Raw genomic sequence first — 23,102 nt, forward strand, 5'->3', positions numbered from 1 at the left:
GAATCACTGCTTCTATGGAATAGGAAGTCCAGGGTTGAAGCTCATGGATGTATAATAAGAACTGGATACAGCGTGGGAGGCGGGGCCTCATTCATTCCTATGAGAGTTGCTGATTAGCGCATGATGATAAAATGGCCCAACTTTTGAGAGACCGAAACGTCACAGATTACCCGGCATGCCTGAGAAGTATGTGCGCTCATAGCGCATGCGCAACTTTAACCAAAATGCTCGTTCACATCAAGCACGTCAATTTGCGTACACGTAACAGCACCGCGCGTTCATGACAGCATGGTAATGGATTGTTGTTATCATGGATTTGATATTAACGAGGCGGCAGTTAGCAGCTAGCGGCTAGCTAGTAATGATGCTAATGTACACATCCATCGTTATGTAGGCCTACTTATATTACGTTGTAACAGGATCTAGTGATATCCAAGCAACAGAGCTTCATTTAGCATGAAATAATTATTGCACTGTATATATATACACACACAGTGCAATAAGCTTCTTAGTGTAATAAAAAGCTAAAGGGACGTTAATCTAACGTCGGTAATATTAACTTTATTTAATACAACATTTACGGTACAATATGTAATCATACAGCCCATGTAGTATAATGTTTTACAAATGATGAATTACAGCAAACATGTGCAATATATCCATTATTACAGCTCCGTGGGCTGGCAGTAAGGCGATATGGGTCCGTTGTTATTGTGCATCCATGGGTAAAGATAAACGCATGTGACATGTAGCGCGGTCCGTGGGTTAGATGCAGGTTCATAATGCAGAGGGAAATAACTCTCAGAATAACATTATTAGCACATTTTTACAACTTGAGGAACGAATGTTTTTAATAAGGGCTATACAAGTGTTCATACTGGGTAGTTTATTTAGTTTAAAAAAAATTATCCAACGATTTACAGATCACTCTTTCCCCATGTAAGTCAATGGGAAAAAGTGTTTCCGGCCCTGGCAACCACACGGATGTGCAGTACCGCCGTTTGGCCAACACGAATATTTTCATCTGACTCCGGCGCACTTCCTGGGGGCTTGTTGAAGCTACGCTACGGTTCTCTCTCTCTGTGTTCCTGAGGAAGTGTGTGTGAGCTCCAGCACTACTGATCCACCATCTGTGTGTTTGGATACACCTCTGAATGGACTGTGTGCTCTTTTTTCTGGAGCGTTTACCTCGGACTATAGGAGCTAGCTTAGCATGCTAGCTGGAAACACATTAGCAATAGCCTACTAGTCAGATTGAGAGTTTGATGGAGAGAGAAACGGTGTGTTTAACGGAGTTTGCAGGAAAAGGTGATCTAGTAAACATGAGTAAAGTCCAAATGCTGCTGTCGTTGAAGAAGCTGCAACTCACTGTTGAAGAGATATTTGTTCTGTTTGAAAAAACGATAGCCGAGTACGAGGAGGAGCTGTCTCTTTCCAAAGAGGAGAACAAGAGACTCCAGAAACTACTGGACGCTGTGTTACAGCCTCAGCTTCGGATACACAGAGCAGGTCTGTTCCCTTTACCCTTAATTAACACTTTACACTCTTTAGTAGCACTTTATTATCACATTAATAACACTTGTCTTTAGACCCTTTATCAGCTCTTGCTGCAGGTAGTAGATCCTGAAGTAAAAGTACAAACACTGTGAAAATACTCCATTACAAGTTAAAGTACTGCATTCATATCTTATTCAAGTAAAAGTATGTAAGTATTATTAGAAACATGTACTTTATTATAATAATTCAAATTACGGAAGAGCAAACCTACCAAAATAAATATATTTATAAAAATACATAGGCTACATTGAATAATATGCCATTTACTGATTTAAATATTTATAGGATTAGTTTTGTATCATAAAGATAAAGCAACACTTTTTCAGAATAAAGCAAAACTATGAGTTTAAAAAAAACAAAAACTGAGTCAAGCAAAATAAAATAAATTTCAAAAATGTAACTATAAGTTGCAAACAAATCATTTGTGTAATCATGTGAACTATAAGTATTTTTTCTTTGTTTTAACATAGGTTTTTGTTTTCAGTTCTTGTTTCTTCTTTCTCAATGATCAGACTTTTGCTCTCGCTGCAGTTCTCTCTTTTGCACTCCCTCATTTTTTGTTTGAGATTCTGACACAAACCTCCCAGGTGGGCGGGACTTTCAGGGGTGCGTCCCCATTGTCTACTCAGTGTTTGAGTGACAGCCCAGTCCTCCAGCAATTGTACAGTGCAGGAAGCTGCGGTGCGGTAGCTAGCTGAGCGTGGACAGAAGAGCCAGCATTTCAATTATTATAATACCAGGGTTGCCAACTTTGGGTACCTGGCTGGAGTGAGATTTTGATATCATGGGTTTAATTACACATATGCGCACGAAATGACTGCTCTCGTGTCAGTAGCGGGACCTTAGCATATAGGATATACAATATATACCAGGGTTGCCAACTTTGGGTACCTGGCTGGAGTGAGATTTTGATATCATGGGTTTAATTACACTATGCGCACGAAATGACTGCTATCGTGTCAGTAGCGGGACCTTAGCATATAGGATATACAATATATACCAGGGTTGCCAACTTTGGGTACCTGGCTGGAGTGAGATTTTGATATCATGGGTTTAATTACACATATGCGCACGAAATGACTGCTATCGTGTCAGCAGCGGGACCTTAGCATATATATTGGATATATATACAATATATGCAAATACACAATATTGGACACAGACTATAAAGGACACACAGTCTTATTCACTAATGAAAGTCAAACACATGTTTGTTTCCACTGTTTTATTGTGTGCCTGTCGCGATAAGCAATTAATTGACTTATCGTACGATAAATAAAAATGAACTCGATAAATTGCCATTTACATGAGGATGTGACTAGCACTTTGAAAGGATGTACTTGAATTATTATTATTATATATTATCATTATGTCAGTGGTCTAAAATGGTCATACAACGGTGCCGACAATATTATCGTTTATCGCAATAATTTCTGGGAAAATGCATCCAACAAAATTAATTATCGTGAGAGGCCTATACATGAAACACACACACAAACAAATCTACAGACTTACTCCAAACTGCCAAATATATTAATTAACACACTCACTCTCATATACTCTTTGACTCTATGTTGGCCTAGTAGAACAATAAGCAGCATTTTTTTATAATTTCTACTGGATCTTAGATCTGCGCATGCGCAATACGGGTCGGCAGTTGCGGCTCCAGAGTATCTGTGTTGGGTAATCTATGGTAGGGCTAACCCATACAGCGGTGGGGCTCAAGTCAGTATTTGCAATGTAATTACACGCTCCCCTTGACAGTGAAACGCCACGCGTGAGGTTTAGATTATTTCCCTGTCTCAATCCAAATTGAACTGTATGAAATAAAAAGGCACATTTGTCTTGTAGTAAATAAAAAGGGCGACCTGGAGCCAATCCTGCAATTTCCCCACAGGTGAAAGAGTTGACATGCTGAAAGCCCAACCCCTGCAGGAGAGTCTGGGGGGATTCTCCCCCAGGAGATTTTTTGAAATACTAACATAAAATACACATTCTGGTACTCTCTTGAGAAGAAAAATAAAAACATATATTACTCCACGACATATTTAAACAAATGAATGCCATTTTAGTTTTGTGTTACTTTGTTCTGAGAGCTGAACCTGCTGCTCCTCACAGAGAGAAGAGGGAAGAGGCTGAATTAATTACTTTACATTGTGGATCCACAATGTAAAGTAATTCACAGCCTCTTCCCTCCTCTACCCTTATCCATAAGGGTGGATAGCCCCCATTGTTCTGTGTGTTAAAATGAAAGACAGCCCACACACCCATCAATCATCAAACCGTGGGGTCTTATTTCATTACTTGTTGATTTCTATCAACACGGCGCGTTTCCACTGCAGGCCTCGCTCGGTTTGGTTTGGCCTTATTAGGTCCGGCTCACTTTAATGCTGCGTTTCCATTACTCTTTAGGAACTGGGGTAGTTACTATAGTAACGCAGTGTAGGCGGGGCGATCAGCTTTTTGGCGGGCGGAGCGACGCTGCATACAACTGCCGTGAGGTCATCTTCAATGCGACACAACTCGCACAACAACAATGGAGCATGTGGAAGCCATCGTGTCCTTGCTTCTTGGTATGTGGTTTTTTATCACAGCAAGAAGGAAAACTTTGTTTCGGAAAAGGCTGCTTATAGCAAGACGGAATACAGAAGAAGCTGAGGGGAGACTTATGGCAATCGTACAAGGCGGCAGAGACTACTCCAGGACGACTCAACGACAACGCTACTCGGTAAGCTAACGTTAGCTAACTAGCAATGTGTTTCACGCTCATTATATGACAAAAGTGTTTCAAGTATTTAATTAATTGTAGCTACCACTTTTACGTATTAAAATATGTATGCTTTTGTTTGTGTATTTCAGAAGTTAGGTTGCCACCGCAGACCATGTGTTTGGATGCTTGACCGAGCAACCGAGTGGTGGGGTGTGATTGTTCCATCTTTCACACACACTCAGTGGGTGGAGAACTTCAGGATGTCTGAGGAAACCTACGTCTACCTGTGCAATAAACTGCGGCCAGCGATGGAGAGACAAGACACACCATTCCGCGAGTGTAGGGTTTGATGCGCTACCTGAATAGCTAAATATTCATTGTATACAGGAAACTTGAATGTTTTGGTTCATAACATCATCAGTGATATACATTTCTTGTGTTTGTAATTATAAACACGACATTGAAAGATTGTGGGCCATTAAGGCTAGTGCCATTTGTTTTGTTTTTATTATTACTACATTGTATTGAACATAAATAAATCTTTTTTTCTCTTTCACATATGTGTTTGTCAAATGATTTAAACAAAAAAATGTTATCAGAATTGACTATTTAGTAAATATTTGATTTTCAAGCACCACTAAGTACTTCCCGTAATAAGAACATTTGAGCAAATATGAAAGTAAACAAATACAAATATGAAAGTAAACAAATACAAATGATCTCTTATCCCCCTTCTCTTTCTGTTTTTTTCTAAATACCCCCTTCCAGTTTATTTGTAAAAGGAAATCTTTTACTTTAAGTAATGTCAGTTACCAAATAATGTTTTAGGAGGACCTCAAGCAGGCAAACTCAATTTCTTGCTTTAAATCTCTTAAAATTAACTTTTATCTTATGGGCTTTTTCCTAACTGGTGTTTCTTATTGCATGTTTATATCTCTAGATCTTAATTGGGCTATTTTTACAATTGTTTGAGTGATGTTTTTTTTAAAGATCCACAAATATTATTAGTAATGGTATTAGTTGTAGCCTATTTTTATTTAGGAAAAATATAGGCCTATAACTTCTATCTCATGTGAATCTGAGTTTTTGTTCTGCTGATTTAAAGCCCTTTAATTGTACATTTCAGTTTGATTGGATTCCAAAACTGTAATTTTGTGTGTGAGTGGCAACCCAGTGACTTTGTTTACATGCTCACGAAAATCAGTTTGTTAATCAGATTATGGCAGGAAATCAGATGATGCATTTATCAACAAGAGATAAAATGAGAAGTACTTTATTGAATCCCAATTTGGGAAGTGTTTTTTGTTGCAGCATAACAAGGCATGGCATTGTATGTACAATAGAAATAAAAAAGATATATATATTTGTTGCAGCAGCATAAAAAGGCATGGCATTGTACATATACAAAATAAAAATATATGGCATTATATATATATATAAAAAAGGAAAGATAAGAAATAAACAAGAATTAACAAAAACAAGAGCGATGAAACTGAATAATATTAAAATTACAGAGGTGGTTCGTCTTCCTGAGGAGACGGGCCACGTCGGCTGCCCCCTAGAACCTGGCCGAGAGTGCGCAGGAAGGCTAGGTTAAACGCATGAGTTTGAGCGTTCGCCTCTCTTCTCAAGGCCATTTCCTCCTCCCTCGCCCGGGCAACAGCCTCCATGGTCAGCTGCCAGTGCCGATCCACCTGAGCCAGGCTCTGTTCATGGTGCCGTGCCTGCTGTGCTAGGTGCTCGTCTCCTCCTCGTTTCCTCTTGCCTGTATGACGATAAGATAATTATAGCAATAAGAATTAGCAATAACAATGAAAAATACAGGACAGGTACAGGTCACACAAGGATATAATAAAATGTATAAGCAGAACAACAGTAAGGATGAACTAAAGACAGTTATGCCCTAGATGTTTACAATGATTGTGAAAGTGAATTACATTATGTCCAGCCTGTTAATAATGATTATAAATATATGTATATAATAGGATGTCACACACAATTGTGCTAGCTGCGTACTAGCTAGTTTGTAACAGAGCATTTCCACACAGTGGTATAGCTTATTTTACTTAATGACAATGGATGATCTAAAGTTTAAAAAAAAGTCACAATTCTAGTGGTTTTGCCATGCCTATTTCTTACCTAGAACCACACGCTGCGGTGTCGTGATGGCACTCAGCGTTGGTGTCGATTCCTCCTCAGCTGGTGTCTGTGGTCGAGTTGTGGTCCGTTCTGATGTTGAGGACGGAACACTGCCACCACCCGGTGTTCGGGACTGTTCCTCCTCACTAGTCACAATGGCATCATCTAGAACAGCAACATGACTTGTTAATTCCACGAACTACTGTAGCACAATACTAAATAGCAACAACAACTGTAGAAAAGAAGAACCTAAACAATGGCGCATGTGGTGTTAGCAAACAATAGCTCTAGCTAATGCTATCTGCCTTAGCTAGCTATGTAGCTCTTCGGGGCTCCATAAAAGCATGGGTTGTCGAACATAAATGTAAGGATAAAATACTTGTTTGTTAGAAGTGAGCTTTAGAATAGATAGGGACACAACGCTTTCAAGCAAATAACAGAGCGTTAGCAAAGACTTACCATGCAGGGACTCCAGTAACGCGGTTGCAGAGTCCAGGCCTCCCTCCCTCCCAACGTTGGCCGGTCTATGGCCATAAATAGCGTCCAACAGGTCGAACCACTTCCAGCTTTTCCTATCGGAACCACTCCGGCCGTTGTGGTCCTTCACGGCTCTATACTCACTCTTAAGCTTTTTCAGTTTTTCCCTACACTGCTGGAAAGTCCTTGAGAATCCGCGTTCGGACAACAGTGCAGAGACCTCCTGAAAAACTTTTAGGTTGCGAGTTGTGCCGTCGAGCTCCCGCTGGATTTTATCATCTGCAATCAGCTGGAGGAACGTCGCAACTTCGTCAATCGACCACGGTATGCTTTTCTTTGTCATTTTCTTAGGTTTACAAAAATGCTGCAAGCGTCCCTTAATATATGCGACACTAGGGATTAAGTCGCGCGAGAATTGTCGATTTTCTCTGACCAGTCAGCAGTCGTCACTAGTTTAGCATATTCCGCCCGGTTGTTGGCCCCGCTTGTTGGCCTCGATAGAACCACGATTTAGTCGGGCCAGAAAAAGGGTGAAAAAGTAGCCTCGGGCCAAAACTAGGCCAAGTGGAAACGCAACCAAAAACGGGCCCCGCACTGCAGTGGAAACGCGCCATAAGCTAATTTACAGATGGCCCTGAGTCCAATAGAGATGGCCCTGAAAAATGCACGTGGACGAAATGACACACGAAAGGTTTGGGGGACCTGCAGGTCTTAGATGCTGTCTGGTGCATTCTCTAGAATTATAAGATGAACCACCACAATATTATATTGTACAATTTAAATTGTATTCTTAATTTCACTTCTTCTTGTTTGTGTTTGCTGATTCAACGACTAATAGTCTTTCAAGAAAGTGTCAATGTCTGACTCATCTATGTCTGACTCATCTGAGTCGTCAAGAGCTTCAGCCAAGCGCTTCTCGCCAGCAGCCACATTCTCTGCCTCAAGTCCGAGCTCGTCAGATATGGCCTCCTGGCGCACATTCTCTTCCTGCTCGGCTTCCTGATCCATAAGAACCCAACCCAGTCTCACAAAAAAAAGTATAATAGCTACGTTGGTCCACAACGTAGGACGTAGTAGTTCTACGAAAACGCCTCTGAAATCGTAAGATGCCTACGTTTTTTTTCACCCTGTGTTTAAATTCCCCTGTCTCCCAGTGTTCAGTGTCGGTTCGTCTTGTGATTTGGCTTGTCCTCGGTGAGTGTTCTGTTCTGTCTGTGTATATATATATATAGCCTTGAAATAAAGGAATTATTTTTACTTTAATCTGCATTTGGGTCCTACCTGCTTCCTTCGCTCTACCGTAACAGGTAGGAGCACTTGTGGAGTGTTCAGCGTCCAGACTGGGTGAGGGGATGGTGGTAGGAGCACTTGTGGAGTGTTCCGCGTCCAGACTGGGTGAGGGGATGGTGGTAGGAGCACTTGTGGAGTGTTCAGCGTCCAGACTGGGTGAGGGGATGGTGGTAGGAGCACTTGTGGAGTGTTCAGCGTCCAGACTGGGTGAGGGGATGGTGGTAGGAGCACTTGTGGAGTGTTCCGCGTCCAGACTGGGTGAGGGGATCTGCATTTGGGTCCTACCTGCTTCCTTCGCTCTACCGTAACATTACGAACCGACCCAAGATGGACCCAGCGGATTCAGCTTTTTTGATGCCACAGGCGGCTGCTAAGAGAAGGAGGCGCAAAGCCAAGCTAGCAGCCATGCCTCAATGCTCCAGTACCGGCCCACGCAGCTTTGCGTCCATACTGGATTACCTGGCTTACACAGCCAGGGTCCAGGCTTCCGCTCCGGACCTTACAGCCAGGTTTCCGGCCCCAGCTGCCACAGTCCCATCTCAAGTTTCCTCTCGAGTCCCCTCTCCAGTTTCCTCTGGAGTCCCCTCTGGAGTCCCCTCTGGAGTTCCCTCTCCAGTCCCCTCTCCAGTCCCCTCTCCAGTCCCCTCTCCAGTCCCCTCTCGAGTCCCCTCTCCAGTCCCCTCTCGAGTTCCCTCCTCTAGTCCCTGCTCTAGTCCCTGCTCTAGTCCCTCCTCTCGTCCCTCCTCTAGGTCCCCTCGCGAGTCCCCTCGCGAGTCCCCTTCTCTAGTCCCATCTCTAGTCCCTCCTCTAGTCACTTCTCGAGTCCCCTCTCGAGTCCCCTCTCCAGTTCCCTCCTCTAGTCCCTCCTCTAGTCCCTCCTTTAGTCCCTGCTCTAGTCCCTCCTTTAGTCCCTCCTCTCGTCCCTCTTCTCGTCCCTCCTCTAGTTCCCCTCGCGAGTCCCCTCTCGAGTTCCCTTCTCTAGTTACTCCTCTAGTCCCCTCTCTAGTTCCCCTCTCGAGTCCCCTCTCGAGTTCCCCCTTGGTTCCCCTCTCGAGTCTCCTCTCGAGTCTCCTCTCGAGTCCCCTCTCGAGTTCCCCCTTGGTTCCCCTCTCGAGTCTCCTCTCGGGTCCCTACTCCGGGTCCTGTCCCGTTGGGGGCTCCGTCGACTACTCCTCTGCCGGAGGTCCTGCCAATCGTATGTCTGTCCCGTTGGAGGCCCCGCCGACTACTCTCCTGCCGGGGGTCCTGCCAACCCTTTGTCCTGTCCCGTTGGAGGTCCCGCCGTCTACTTTCCTGCCGGGGGTCCTGCCAGCTCCATGTCCTGTCCCATTGGAGGTCCCGCCGTCTACTCTCCTGCCGGGGGGCCTGCCAGCTCCTTTCTCGTTGGAGGTCCCGCCGTCCACTCCCCTGCCGGGGGTCCTGCCAACCCTAGGTCCGGTCTCGTTGGAGGTCCCGCCGTCTACTCCCCTGCCGGTGGTCCTGCCAACCCTGTGTCCTGTGCCGTTGGAGGTCCCGCAGAATACTCTTCTGCCGGGGGTCCTGCCAACCCTATATCCCGTGCCGTTGGAGTTTCTACCGGGGGCCCTGCCAGCCTCATGTCCATCACCTGTCTCGCCGGGGTTCCTGCCAACTCCTGGTCCACTTCCGTGGGGGATCCTGCCGAAGCCTGTCCGACCGGCTCCGGTTTCTGTCCGGCCGACACCGGGTCCTGCCCGGTCTCCGGAGCTGTCCCATCAGCGCTTTCCTGCCCGGCCTCCGGATCCGGTCCGGTCGACACCGGTTCCTGCCCGGTCTCCGGAGCTGTCCGGTCTTCGCCCTCGAGCCCGGCCCTCTGAGAGCCACGGCCTTCACCCTCGATCCCGGGCCCCTGAGAGTCACGGCCTTCGCCCTCGAGCCCGGCCCCCTGACTTTCCCGGCCGCGGACTCTGTCTTGCCCCCGGTCTTGCCCCCGGGCCGTCCGCCCGAGTCCCCTTTCTCCGCTTCTACCTTGCCCCCGGGCCGTCCGCCCGAGATCCCTTCCGGGTCCTCCGCGGTGCTCCTGGGTTGTCAGCCCAAACCCGTCCTCCTGACCCCCTCCACCCACCCTGGTGGCCCTAGTTTTATGTCTCCTGTGCTCATCAGTGTTGGCCCCACCCCTGATTGTTCCCACCTGTGTCTAGTTACCCTGTGTTTAAATTCCCCTGTCTCCCAGTGTTCAGTGTCGGTTCGTCTTGTGATTTGGCTTGTCCTCGGTGAGTGTTCTGTTTTGTCTGTGTATATATATAGCCTTGAAATAAAGGAATTATTTTTACTTTAATCTGCATTTGGGTCCTACCTGCTTCCTTCGCTCTACCGTAACAGGTAGGAGCACTTGTGGAGTGTTCAGCGTCCAGACTGGGTGAGGGGATGGTGGTAGGAGCACTTGTGGAGTGTTCCGCGTCCAGACTGGGTGAGGGGATGGTGGTAGGAGCACTTGTGGAGTGTTCAGCGTCCAGACTGGGTGAGGGGATGGTGGTAGGAGCACTTGTGGAGTGTTCAGCGTCCAGACTGGGTGAGGGGATGGTGGTAGGAGCACTTGTGGAGTGTTCCGCGTCCAGACTGGGTGAGGGGATGGTGGTAGGAGCACTTGTGGAGTGTTCCGCATCCAGACTGGGTGAGGGGATGGTGGTAGGAGCACTTGTGGAGTGGTCCGCGTCCAGACTGGGTGAGGGGATGGTGGTAGGAGCACTTGTGGAGTGTTCAGCGTCCAGACTGGGTTAGGGTTGTGGGTTAGTCAATCAATCAATCAATGTTTATTTATATAGCCCAATATCACAAATGTTACATTTGTCTCAGTGGTCTTCACAGTGTGTACAGAATATCAGTATGACAATACGACACCCTCTGTCCTTAGACCCTCACATCGTACAAGGAAAAACTTCTGAAGAAAACCCAGTTTAAAGGGAAAAATGGGAGAAACCTCAGGGAGAGCAACAGAGGAGGGATCCCTCTCCCAGGACGGACAGACGTGCAATAGATGCCGTGTGTAAATTGAAAAGATAATACATTTGCAACATAGGTAGTCCAAATGTTTGGAAATGCATGTGTGTATAATAGGAAGATGAATCCATGAGGATATCCATCCAGGACCGATGATCCAGGACCACAGCCACGACTCAAGATCCAGCGCTCGCGATCCAGGACACAGGACCGCAGGATCATCCATGACTCCGGATCCCGGCGTATATAGACGCCAAAAAGAAAGAAATGTGGGGAAGCTGGGTTAATCGGAACATGAGAGTACACAGGTACAGACGGAGAGAAGGAAGAAGTAAGATGTCCCCCGATAAACTAAGCCTATATCAGCAAAACTAGGGGCTGAATCTAATCAGCCCTAACTATAAGCTTTATCAAAAAGGAAGGTCTTAAGCACACTCTTAAAAATGGATAGGGTGTCTGCCGCCCGAACACAAACTGGAAGCTGATTCCACAAATGTGGAGCTTGATAAGAAAAGGCTCTGGCTCCCATTAGGGCTGTACCCGAATATTCGACTATTCGAATATTCGTTCGTTGGCCAACTATTCGGGTTTCAATTTCATTATTCGGATATTCGTTTTTTTTTTTTTTTAAACAAAAAAATATTTAAATTTTTTTTTTAATATTTAAAAAAAAAATTAATATATTTTTCTAAATGTATGCTATTAATAAAGGCGAATTGCCATAGTCTTATACTATATTTATACTTTTGAATTGCACTGTTAAAATGCGGAAATATATACAATCTCAGTCTGTGCTCCTGACATCGCGTTCACTGTTCACAGTCACGAACGCAAACGGCACGCTTCACCTCGCTTCACCTCGTTTCACCCATAAAATGCCGAATACTTCAGCTGTGTGGGGCCATTTTAAATTGGATGACTGTAAAAAGAAGGCAGTGTGCCAAATATGTGATAAGAAACTGGCCTACCACGGTGGCACAACAACTCTGAAAAGTCACCTGGATGCTGTAAGTAGTAGCCTAGCTTAGCTTAGCTGTTGTGAAGTTGCCATGATGAAGCTGCTTTATCCGCCGTTTAAACAGTAACGTTAAACATGATAAAAACGTGCACTTACTTTGCTTGGAAAATAGTTGCAAGCAAGCAACCGAATTGCTTTTTTATATTAGTTTTTTAATTTTATCAGAATAGTGAAAATAATAGGAGTAATGTGGGAACATCTGGGGCTAAGGCAATTATTGGCAAAAAGTTGAGTAGCTCAGCCTAATAATAAATTGTGTCAATAGGTGCATCCCCACGCATCCCAGCCATCAACATCCTCAAAAATACAGCAGACCCTACAGTTCCAAAAACCGATGCCATAGTAGATTTCATCGCTATGGATATGAGACCCATTTACATAGTCGAAGGCTTCAGAAAATTAATGAAGAAGATGGAGCCCGGCTACACTGTCCCCAAACGCTCCAGTATTTTAGATGCCATGTCTCTGAAGTACAGCGATCACCGAGACCAAATTGTAACTCAGATTGAAAACTCAACTGCCGTAAGTTTTACAACGGACATTTGGACCACCTCGGTGCGTATGGAGGCGTATATGGCTGTCACCTGTCATTTCATAACTCGGGAGTGGAAACTCTGTAACTTTGTTTTGGAAACCAAAGTAATGGAAGTAAACCATACGGGAGTAAATATTGCAGAACAGCTTGGAGAAGTGGCGGACGCCTTTGCCATTCTGAATTATAAGCGAGTAGCCGTTGTCCACGACAATGCCAGCAACATGAAGCTGGCAGCTGAAATATGTGTTTTGTATCTTTGTTTGACTGTTCAGGTTGTAAAATGTTATAGACGGAATGTGGAACCAGATTTGGTCCCCGGGTGCTGCGCTGGGTTAAATGCAGAGGACACATTTAGTTTTAATGTTTGCGAGTACTGAGACAATAAATACATATAAATCGTAATAGTATGCTCTTTCTGCGCTTCTGCTTAACAGCGTGTTGTCAGGTGTCTCGGATTCGGAGCGTGTTATGAAGCCTTTTGGGAAAAAAAAAAAATGTGAAAAAAAAAAAAGTGAAAAAAAATTAAAAAAATACAAATCTCTCCGCACCGAATATTCGAATATTCGCTGCTGATTACTACCGAATATCCGGAGCCCGAAAAATGGTATTCGGGACAGCCCTAGCTCCCATTGTACTTTTAGAGATTCTAGGAACAACCAACAACCCTGCATTCTTGGAACGCAATGCCCTAGTAGGACAGTAGGGTATAATGAGTTCTTTAAGGTAAGATGGCGCCTGCCCATTAAGGGCTTTGTAGGCGAGAAGAAGAATTTTAAATTCTATCCTGTGTTCTATAGGGAGCCAGTGTAAGGCAGCCAGAACAGGAGTAATGTGGTCCCTTTTCCTAACTCTGGTTAGTACACGAGCCGCAGCATTTTGAATCAGCTGAAGCGACTTGACTGACTTCTTGGTACTCCCTGATAATAAAGAGTTAGAATAATCCAGTCTTGAAGTAACAAATGCATGGACTAGTTTCTCTGCATCGTTTTGAGGCAAGATATGCCTGATTTTTGCAATGTTACGTAGATGGAAGTAGGAGGTCCTTGAAATTGATTTTATGTGGGCGTTAAAGGATAAATCCTGATCAAATATAACACCAAGATTCCTTACAGTCTCACTGGAGGCCAAATTAATGCCATCCATAGTTAGTATATCTTTAGATAATTTGTTTCGTAGATTCTTCGGGCCAAGTACAATAACTTCAGTTTTGGTCGTGTTTAACATCAAAAAGTTTAAGGTCATCCACGTTTTTAAGTCCTTAAGGCAGTCTTGAATTTTATTTAGATGATTAATTTCATCAGGCTTGATTGATAAATATAGTTGAGTATCATCCGCATAACAATGAAAGTTTACAGAATGATTCCTTATAATATTGCCTAACGGAAGCATATATAATGTGAACAAAATAGGTCCGAGCACTGAGCCTCAATGACACAAAAAGACAAAACTATCAGAGTAATGTTGATTTGTTTTGCATTCAGCAGCTCAATTTCTACTTTGAATATATATTTATACAACATAGTAACACAATTGTTTCTGATGTCAGCTTCTTCTTAACTACACATTTATTTTACCTAGACTGTGTGTGTATAATTAAATGAATTGTTGAATCATTAAGAATTTTTTTTGCCATAAATTGTTCATGAGCATTTTAGAATAGACTGAGCTATATGGTAACATTTGAAATGACCACAAATATAATTGCTTACCATCTACTAACACCTCATATAAAGCCTTCATCCGGTGAAGGCATTTTGCAGCCTGGTCCGACAGATGCCATCTCGGATGTGCAACATTTGTCTTCCAGGTGGAAGGCTTTTTCCCTGGTTTTGAGAGAAACACCATGGCCCTATACCCAAGGGTGTTCAGTTTCTCAACCTAAAAAAAAAGATTTAAATGTAATACAGAAACATTATCAGACTTAATTTTGTAAACTACAATTACAGACATAAACACACACCAAAACAGATGCCTCATCAAGAGCATGTGAGTTGGTTTTGTTCTTTTTTTGTTTTTTTAACCAATCGTCTTTTTTGGCCTCACATTTTTGCAGTTTCTTGGCCAGTCGTTGCTTTCTCGGCTGCAGTGTTTTGCAGAACTTGCAGGTCTTGGTGGACACAGCAATGACTGCTTTGCAGCTGACGCAGGTTGTGTTTGTTGACCCTCTTGGCATCTTGAACCTGCAATAAAAACAAGCACAAATATAAACACCAAATTGACAAAGGAACTAAATAACTTTAATATGATCAAATTATCAATTTGTCATGTAGGCCTACCCTACTTCAATGTTTCAGTGACATTTCTGCCAGAATACTGGTGGTGGATTACAGGTGACTCTTTCATGCCTTCTGTTACCCACCTCTATAGTACACAATACCAGTATTAACCTGGTTAACCATGCAAAGTAGTAGTATCGGAGAGAACCATCTTGCACCAAGTCTGTACAGGCAGGTCTAGAAGATCCATTCTGAACTATGTACAGACAGGGGGTGGTTGTTTTGTTTTGTAGTGAAAGTTTACACTTATTTAGTTAAAATACCTATGACATATATATATAGTATGTATTTTTACTATTTCAAATGTTCACTGTAGATGTTCTTATGACTGACAAAAGAGGAATTAAGTATGGACAGTGTTCTTGGACAGACATCAATCGGTACCACATTAGTGTCAGCGCATACATCTTGTGCATGAGATGCAGACTAAATTAAAGACATTGCTTATACTCTGTTCTATTTTTATTGGCCTACTAGTAGGCCTACTAATCAACAGGTTTTCAAATATTGCTCAACTGTTTTCAAGTAATAATATATTTCAGCATCATACATAGTATCAATACTGACATCATTGTCTTTGGGGATTTAACCTTATCATTAGTAAAACAACAATCTATCTAAAAAATCTCTGGCCCTGTCACCCATATTTAATGCAGTTGTTAAATGCCGCTAACTAAAAATAAAATAAAACCCATAAAAAAATAGTTCGATTAGCTGAGGGTATGTTTGAGAGTGACTGCTAGCTGCAACTGCCAACATTAGGTACAATGGATACTGCCACTTTCATTTTGAGCTATAAAATACAAAATAGCTCCGTAAACAAGTTTAAGGTAGGCCTATTACCGCACGTCCACACCCTATAGCTTACAGTTTAAGATGCATCTTAATAAATAAGTGGCTGTTTTGCATAAACATCTTTGCGTTGTTTAACATAACGTTACCCGTTATAGGCAAACTAAAAAGTTGGTGTATATTTAGCTTTTTAATGCATAGAAATGTGTGCTCATTACCTACCGTTCAAACTGTCCAGCTTAATAATTGGTACCTCGGAAGCGCGCTAATTTTCGCCCACGCAGCATCGATGTTGACAGCTCCCCCCTCTCAGACAGAATTGTATATGTTGTGTAACTATTTAATGGTGTTATCTTTATTGCTACCCCCTTCCCCATCAATGTATAGTGGTGGTCCATAGCGCAAATGCTCCAGAGATCTCGGAAATATGTTGGCACTAAACAATTAGTAAATAAACAAGTAAAGAATTGATGAATATTTCATATGCTCAGACACACACTCACAAGCGCGCACACACACACACGCGCGCACACACGCACATGGATCATAAATATATCAGCCATTAAACAATATCTTACATTTCTTTTCACACAATGCGTCTCCTTGCAGTATCAACACTAATTCGGCTGACTTTTGTATTTGATCCAACTGGTAGATAGGCTGTATTTACACCATGAACGTGCACACCTGATATAACGGGACACCTAGTGGTTAAAGCATGTTATTGAATTTCAGTATTTTTATTATTAGATATTAATAGGATCCCTATAAAGTATATTCATTACTCGTTATTCTCTACTAATAGTTAATTAAAGACTGTATATAATGACTATTTTGCACATCCCTTTCAAGATTTCAAGATTTTCTAAGGTTTATTGACATATCATATAGGCCTACACAACTATGGTGTAGTTCTGCACTGAATGAAAAACTTGGGTCGCAGGTTCCTCAGTAGTGCATTACAAGACATCTATCAATATTTGTGCATACCTCCAGCAATGTTAACTATGTTGAAGCACTTATTTTAACTGATATTATACATAATGTATTATACTCTTATAAGATGTATGTAGATATTTCATCTCCGGCCTTGTCAGGTATTGAACAATCAATAAATAAAGAACACAGAATTGTTAAATATAAAACACAGAATTTGTGTGATTATACTAAATGATTTACAAATAAACACCACTGCATATTTACAACTCTTACACATGCTGATGTCATGCAAATGTTTCCAACTTGGGATCAATAAAGTATATCTTATATTAAGATGATCGATGGCTACTACCATATTGCCAAGTGCATGTTTCAGGCTTATCAATTAATGTAATGTAATCAATTAACAACAGGGATCACAGACATAAGACCAGCTGTTAAATAAAGCTCTTCTGACCTTAGCTGGCATGTGTGTATATATATTAATACTGCCCATAATGGGCACAAGCAATTTTCACCCATTTATTAATTATATGTTTTAAATGTGAGTGTTTCCTGTCCCCTAAACCTCCAGGGATGTACACAGTTTAATACTGGCAACTTCTTATTATGGGAAATACGAAAACGTCTTTTAAAACTACAACTCCCAGTAGAGACGTGCCATAGAGAACATGTTGCGAAACAGAATAGCCAGCATGTGTATTTCTGGGGACGGGGAGGGGGGGACGCGGTGGTCCCGTTCAAATCCAGTTTTGGACAGTCTGCCGTGGTTCCATCCCATTTCAAGTGCTGTTCGACGCTCGGCATAACCCTCGGAGCACACTCAACCATCCAATCACAGAGCTTGAGGACTATCACGGGGTTTGTCAAGTGAAGCGGAGAGAATACTTACTTCCCGGTGTAATATTCTCTAAAGCAAATGAGCTGCTCCGACCCTCGGTCCTGACGGACTCCAACTTGTGTTTATTAATCAAACAAATAAACACAAGGATAATTATGTGTTGTTGAGTAAATGGAGAATTGCACTGGGGAAAATAACGTGTCGGCTATGCCACAATTTTAGATGCGGATTTTGTTAAACTAATACGTTTGCACTGTGGACCAACACTATACATTGACGGGGAAGGGGGTAGCAATAAAGAGAACACTATTTTACACAACAGAAATAATATCGATAGCAGCGTCCCTAGCAACCACCTTGGTAACAATGACAACGTTGTATGGACACAATTTCCTGAAGTAATCTTCGTAATAACTAGCCAACTAAAGATCATGCACATCCACTGCACACACAATCTGAAATAACAACTCATATTTCAATACAATTTCAGAGGCGTTTTTGTAGATAATCACCACTCTGAAATGCACTGATTCTAACTAACTCTTCCCAAATACTGTGCAATTAACTGATGGACTACACAGTATATTTACACTGACATGAATGTACTGGTATGTATGCTGTGTGTCTCTGTCATTGTCTCTCCCTGTGGGTGCCTGCATCTGTGTTATTGCACTTAAGGAACAGTTCTCAGTCATTTCATTACATTTTTGTATAAAGAGAAAGTCAATTCTTATTCCGTTTTTATTCAAATAAAAATCTGTACAAAAGCAACCAATGACAGGTATGCACATTCTTGCAGCAATGACAACTGTATTCAAGTTTCACCAAGGCATTGTGAGACAGGTTCTTAGGGATTTTTATGATAGCAGATATGTAATTTTACAATGATGGCAAAAGCTTAACATCTGATGTGAAATCAGTACAGAAACACATACCCTGATTGGTCTAAGGCAATGCATATATAATTTGGTAACCATGACAATACATATGGACGTGAACTGATAATTGTCAGTCACTGGAATTAGATTTACCCATTGGAGCTTCTGATGATGCAGGATGACAATCATTAGTTTATTTAGTCAGTCTGTAGAGGTGTAATTTATCTTGGTTAGTTTGTGAGAGGTCAGTGTGAACAGGACCAGAACTTTAACAAATGCATTTATCTTCCTTTGTTCCAAGGTGTTAAAGCAGCCTTATAGCTTGAAGTCATTCACTGCTGTCAAAGTTCTTCATCAGTAGAGGAGCTTCTGTCAGAGGGTTGCTCTTCGGAGGAGTCATCCAAAGACACCGTTTGCTGTCCCAAAATGCATTGGTATACAATACGTGCCATGGCCTGCTGCGCTTTCACTTTGTGGAGTTGTTTCTTTAGAACACAAAGTAGCCCCTCACGTCCTCTCTCCGTCAACGCCTCGGTACTGCCTGAGAATGTATGACATCAAATAAATAAATCATCAAATAAGCTAAATGTTATTGCCAGACCAAAACACTACCACAGTGTGAGAAAAAGTTTTTAGAGAGTACTTGTCCATGGACAAGTGAGTTTGGCAATTTACTTGTCCGAATACATTTTTCACTTGTCCAGAATGGACAACAATTGGGGCCACTGGAATCTTCTTCTTCGTCATCGTATTTTACACTTTCCCACGGTTTTTACGACACCGCTCAACGTAAGTGAGCGGTAAGATTTTACTGCATCACACATAGGGTTGGGTATCGTTTGGATTTTAACGATTCCGGTTCTGCTTTTCGATTCCGGTTATTTTCGGTTCTCGATTCCGGTTCTTTGAGAGGGTAAAAATGAGTCAAACTGGGAGAAAAATATATTTATGAAAACATTAAGTCAAATCTGTATTCCTATTTACAAATCACTTCCATCCATCTTCCATCCATCTTCTCCCGCTTATCCGTGGTCGGGTCGCGGGGGTAGCAGTTCCAGCAGAGAGCCCCAAACTTTCTTTTCCCTGGCGACATCAACCAGCTCTGACTGGGGGATCCCAAGGCGCTCCCAGGCCAGCGAAGAGATATAATCCCTCCACCTGGTCCTAGGTCTACCCCTTGGTCTCTTCCCAGCTGGACGTGCCTGGAACACCTCCCTAGGGAGGCGCCCAGGTGGCATCCTAACTAGGTGCCCGAACCACCTCAACTGGCTTCTTTCGACGCGAAGGAGGAGCGGCTCAACTCCGAGTCCCTCCCTGATGACCGAACTTCTCACCTTATCTCTAAGGGAGACACCAGCCACCCGGCGGAGGAAACCCATCTCGGCCGCTTGTATCCGCGATCTCGTTCTTTCGGTCATGACCCATCCTTCATGACCATAGGTGAGGGTAGGAACGAAAATGGCCCGGTAGACAGAGAGCTTTGCCTTCTGGCTCAGCTCCCTTTTCGTCACAACGGTGCGGTAAAGCGACTGCAATACCGCTCCCGCTGCTCCGATTCTCCGGCCCATCTCACGCTCCATTGATCCCTCACTCGAGAACAAGACCCCGAGATACTTGAACTCCTTCACTTGGGGTAAGGACTCATTCCCTACTTGGAGTGGACAGTCCATCGGTTTCCTGCTGAGAACCATGGCCTCAGATTTGGAGGTGCTGATCCTCATCCCAGCCGCTTCACACTCGGTTGCGAACCGATCCAGTGAGTGCTGAAGGTCGCAGACCGATGAAGCCATCAGAACCACATCATCTGCAAAAAGCAGTGGTGCAATCCTTAGTCCACCGAACTGCAGACCCCCCCCCCCCACGACTACGCCTCGAAATCCGATCCATGTATATTACAAACAGGATTGGTGACAAAGCGCAGCCCTGGCGGAGGCCAACCCTCACCGGAAATGGGTCCGACTTACTGCCGAGGACCCGGACACAGCTCTCGCTTTGGGAGTACAGAGATTGGATGGCCCTGAGTAGAGACCCCCTCACCCCATACTCCCGCAGCACCTCCCACAGTAACTCCCTGGGAACCCGGTCATACGCCTTCTCCAAGTCTACAAAACACATGTAGACCGGATAAGCGTACTCCCAGGCCCCCTCCAGGATCCTTGCGAGAGTAAAAAGCTGATCCGTCGTTCCACGACCAGGACGGAATCCGCATTGTTCCTCCTCAATCTGAGGTTCGACAATCGGCCTGACCCTCCTTTCGAGTACCTTGGAGTAAACTTTCCCGGGGAGGCTGAGTAGTGTGATGCCTCTGTAATTGGCACACACCCTCTGATCCCCCTTTTTGAAAAGGGGGACCACCACCCCGGTCTGCCACTCCTTCGGTACCGTTTCCGACTTCCACGCAACGTTGATGAGACGTGTCAACCATGACAGTCCCTCAACACCCAGAGCCTTCAGCATTTCCGGGCGGATCTCATCCACCCCCGGGGCTTTGCCACTGTGGAGTTGTTTGACGACCTCAGTGACCTCCCCCCGGGAGATTGGCGTTGATCCCCCGTCATACTCCAGCTCTGCCTCTAACATAGAGGGCGGAGTTGTCGGGTTCAGGAGTTCCTCAAAGTGTTCCTTCCAACGTCCCAACACTCCATCAGTTGAGGTCAACAACGTCCCATCCTTACTGTACACAGCTTGGATGGTTCCCTGCTTCCCCCTCCTGAGGTGTCGGACAGTTTTCCAGAACAACTTTGGTGCCGCCCGGAAGTCCTTCTCCGTGTCTTCTCCGAACTTCTCCCACACCCGCTGCTTTGCCTCGGCCACGGATGAGGCTGCTGCCCTTCGGGCCTGTCGAAATCACTTCATACGGTTTAATTTCTTACGGTTATTGAATACAATTATATAAAAATAATCTCTGCATTGTTTAGTTAGTTCCAAGTGGTGCAGTTTGAGAATGTACAATTGGCCCAGTCTCCTCTGATGTTACATTGCAACCTGCCTGTGAGACAGAGTCCAACCACACATGTCCAACACATAGGACATAACCTAATAATAATAATAATAATAATACATTATATTTATAGCCTACAGTATAGGCCTATAGCGCTTTTCTACAACTCAAAGACGCTTGCACGCTTGCACATGTCCTGCAATACACATGCTGCAGCTGCCCAGCTGCTCACTGTTTGTAAAAGTAAATAAATAGTATTTTCATTTCAATAATGTACTTTCTATACCCTGCTTCATAAACAATACTGACATCCGTGTGCTCCTCCGAGTCTGGGGGTCCGGGGATGTGAGGACAGCGCGAGGACACAGACAGGGAGGCTGCTTCACTTCATAAAGGAAATGGCGGTCAATATTAACAACACAGGAGCTAAAACGCTTAATAACCTTCATTACGTGTTAGAGAAAGAACATAAGAAAATTTGACAAAGATGAGGCTGTGAAACAGGCAGCGGATGCGCTGTGTGTAGAAAGAGAGAGAGGCCCTTCTCACCAGACTGGCGATACAGCTGATATTTTCGCTGCTTGATGCTCAGATACAGTCCTTCAATGGTCTTCTGCAGGTCATTTTGAATGGGTGTTCCTTGTGAAGAGAAGTATAACAATTATTTCACATAAAACTCTAATTAAACCCTTTCACGGCCATATAGCCTACAACAGAATAGAGAAAAATATGCTTTTTTTTATTGTGCAAGAAATAATTTTTTCACAGTACCTGTAGTCCACTGCTGAACATCAGATACCCACTGCTGTACTTGGTCATCCTGTAGTGACAATTCAGCGGTGAGTTTCTCCAGATCCTCTGTTGCTTCTGTAATCCTTTGCACCGTCTGTCAAAACAAATATCAAAGTAACAAAATGTTGACCAACATTTAAAAAAAAAAAATTGTAATTAACATATTTGTGTAGTCAGTACCTTCATGTATCTTTTAGCCAATGTTTGCTCAAGGTTTGCTGCCTTTCGCTTGTTCCAGCCACTTGCTTGGATTGTAAGCATATCCGTGCGAACTGAAGACAGAATTTATGTTAGGCCAGGAAACCAAAAATACAATAATTGAGTTTGCATGAAAAATACTTACCAGCTTTTGACATGTACTTCGAACATATGGCTGCTCGAGAGAGAGGAAGCTGTTCACCTGTTCAACCTCCTCCCCTATTGTATTCCCTGCTCCTTTTTGATTCCGTCCTCCCCATCACAACTGTAAACACATTTAGACGACTGTTACCATTTGGATAACAGAAAAATTAAGAAAATGAGTAATGTTGTCTTCTGCCAATTATTGTATTTACCTCACACAACCATGAATGTGCTTTGGCATGCATGATGGACAGAAATGGACGCATGTTCAAAAGGTTTTGCAGCTCTGGACAGTGGCTCGCAACCCTCTGCAGATATGGCCAGTATTTGCAGACCACATCAGAGTAAAAAAACTGTACATTCCCTGAAGAAAGCTGTTTCTGCAGATATAAAGGATATGCAAAAATTTCTCCACGGAACATATTCAATCCCTTAAGCAATAATCCATGACGGCAGACGGCAACCTCCACGCCTTCCTCATCTAGTTTGCTGGCAGACTTGTTGGCAGTCTCTCGGGCAGCCGACCACTGACCGGAACCACATCTTCCTTTTGCAGGATTCTAAAACAGATGAAAGAATATAGAGACATATAGACAGGAGACTGGAAGTATGCTGAA

General features: G+C 43.5%; 1 protein-coding gene across 2 annotated transcripts in view; it reads left to right on the forward strand.

Annotated features, from left to right (window-relative positions):
* The first annotated feature begins 1,017 nt into the window (after positions 1 to 1,017).
* Positions 1,018 to 23,102, forward strand: part of LOC117462198 (zinc finger and SCAN domain-containing protein 31-like) — a 33,092-nt gene continuing 11,007 nt past the window's right edge. For both annotated transcript variants that reach the window (XM_071206349.1, XM_071206350.1), the window contains exon 1: positions 1,018 to 1,509. In XM_071206349.1, the coding sequence (XP_071062450.1) occupies positions 1,266 to 1,509 (244 nt within the window). In that variant the 5' untranslated portion in view covers positions 1,018 to 1,265. The remainder of the gene's footprint in view (positions 1,510 to 23,102) is intronic.

This window comes from Pseudochaenichthys georgianus, chromosome 17 (genome assembly GCF_902827115.2).
Source record: "Pseudochaenichthys georgianus chromosome 17, fPseGeo1.2, whole genome shotgun sequence".
In the NCBI taxonomy this organism is placed as follows: Eukaryota; Metazoa; Chordata; class Actinopteri; order Perciformes; family Channichthyidae; genus Pseudochaenichthys; species Pseudochaenichthys georgianus.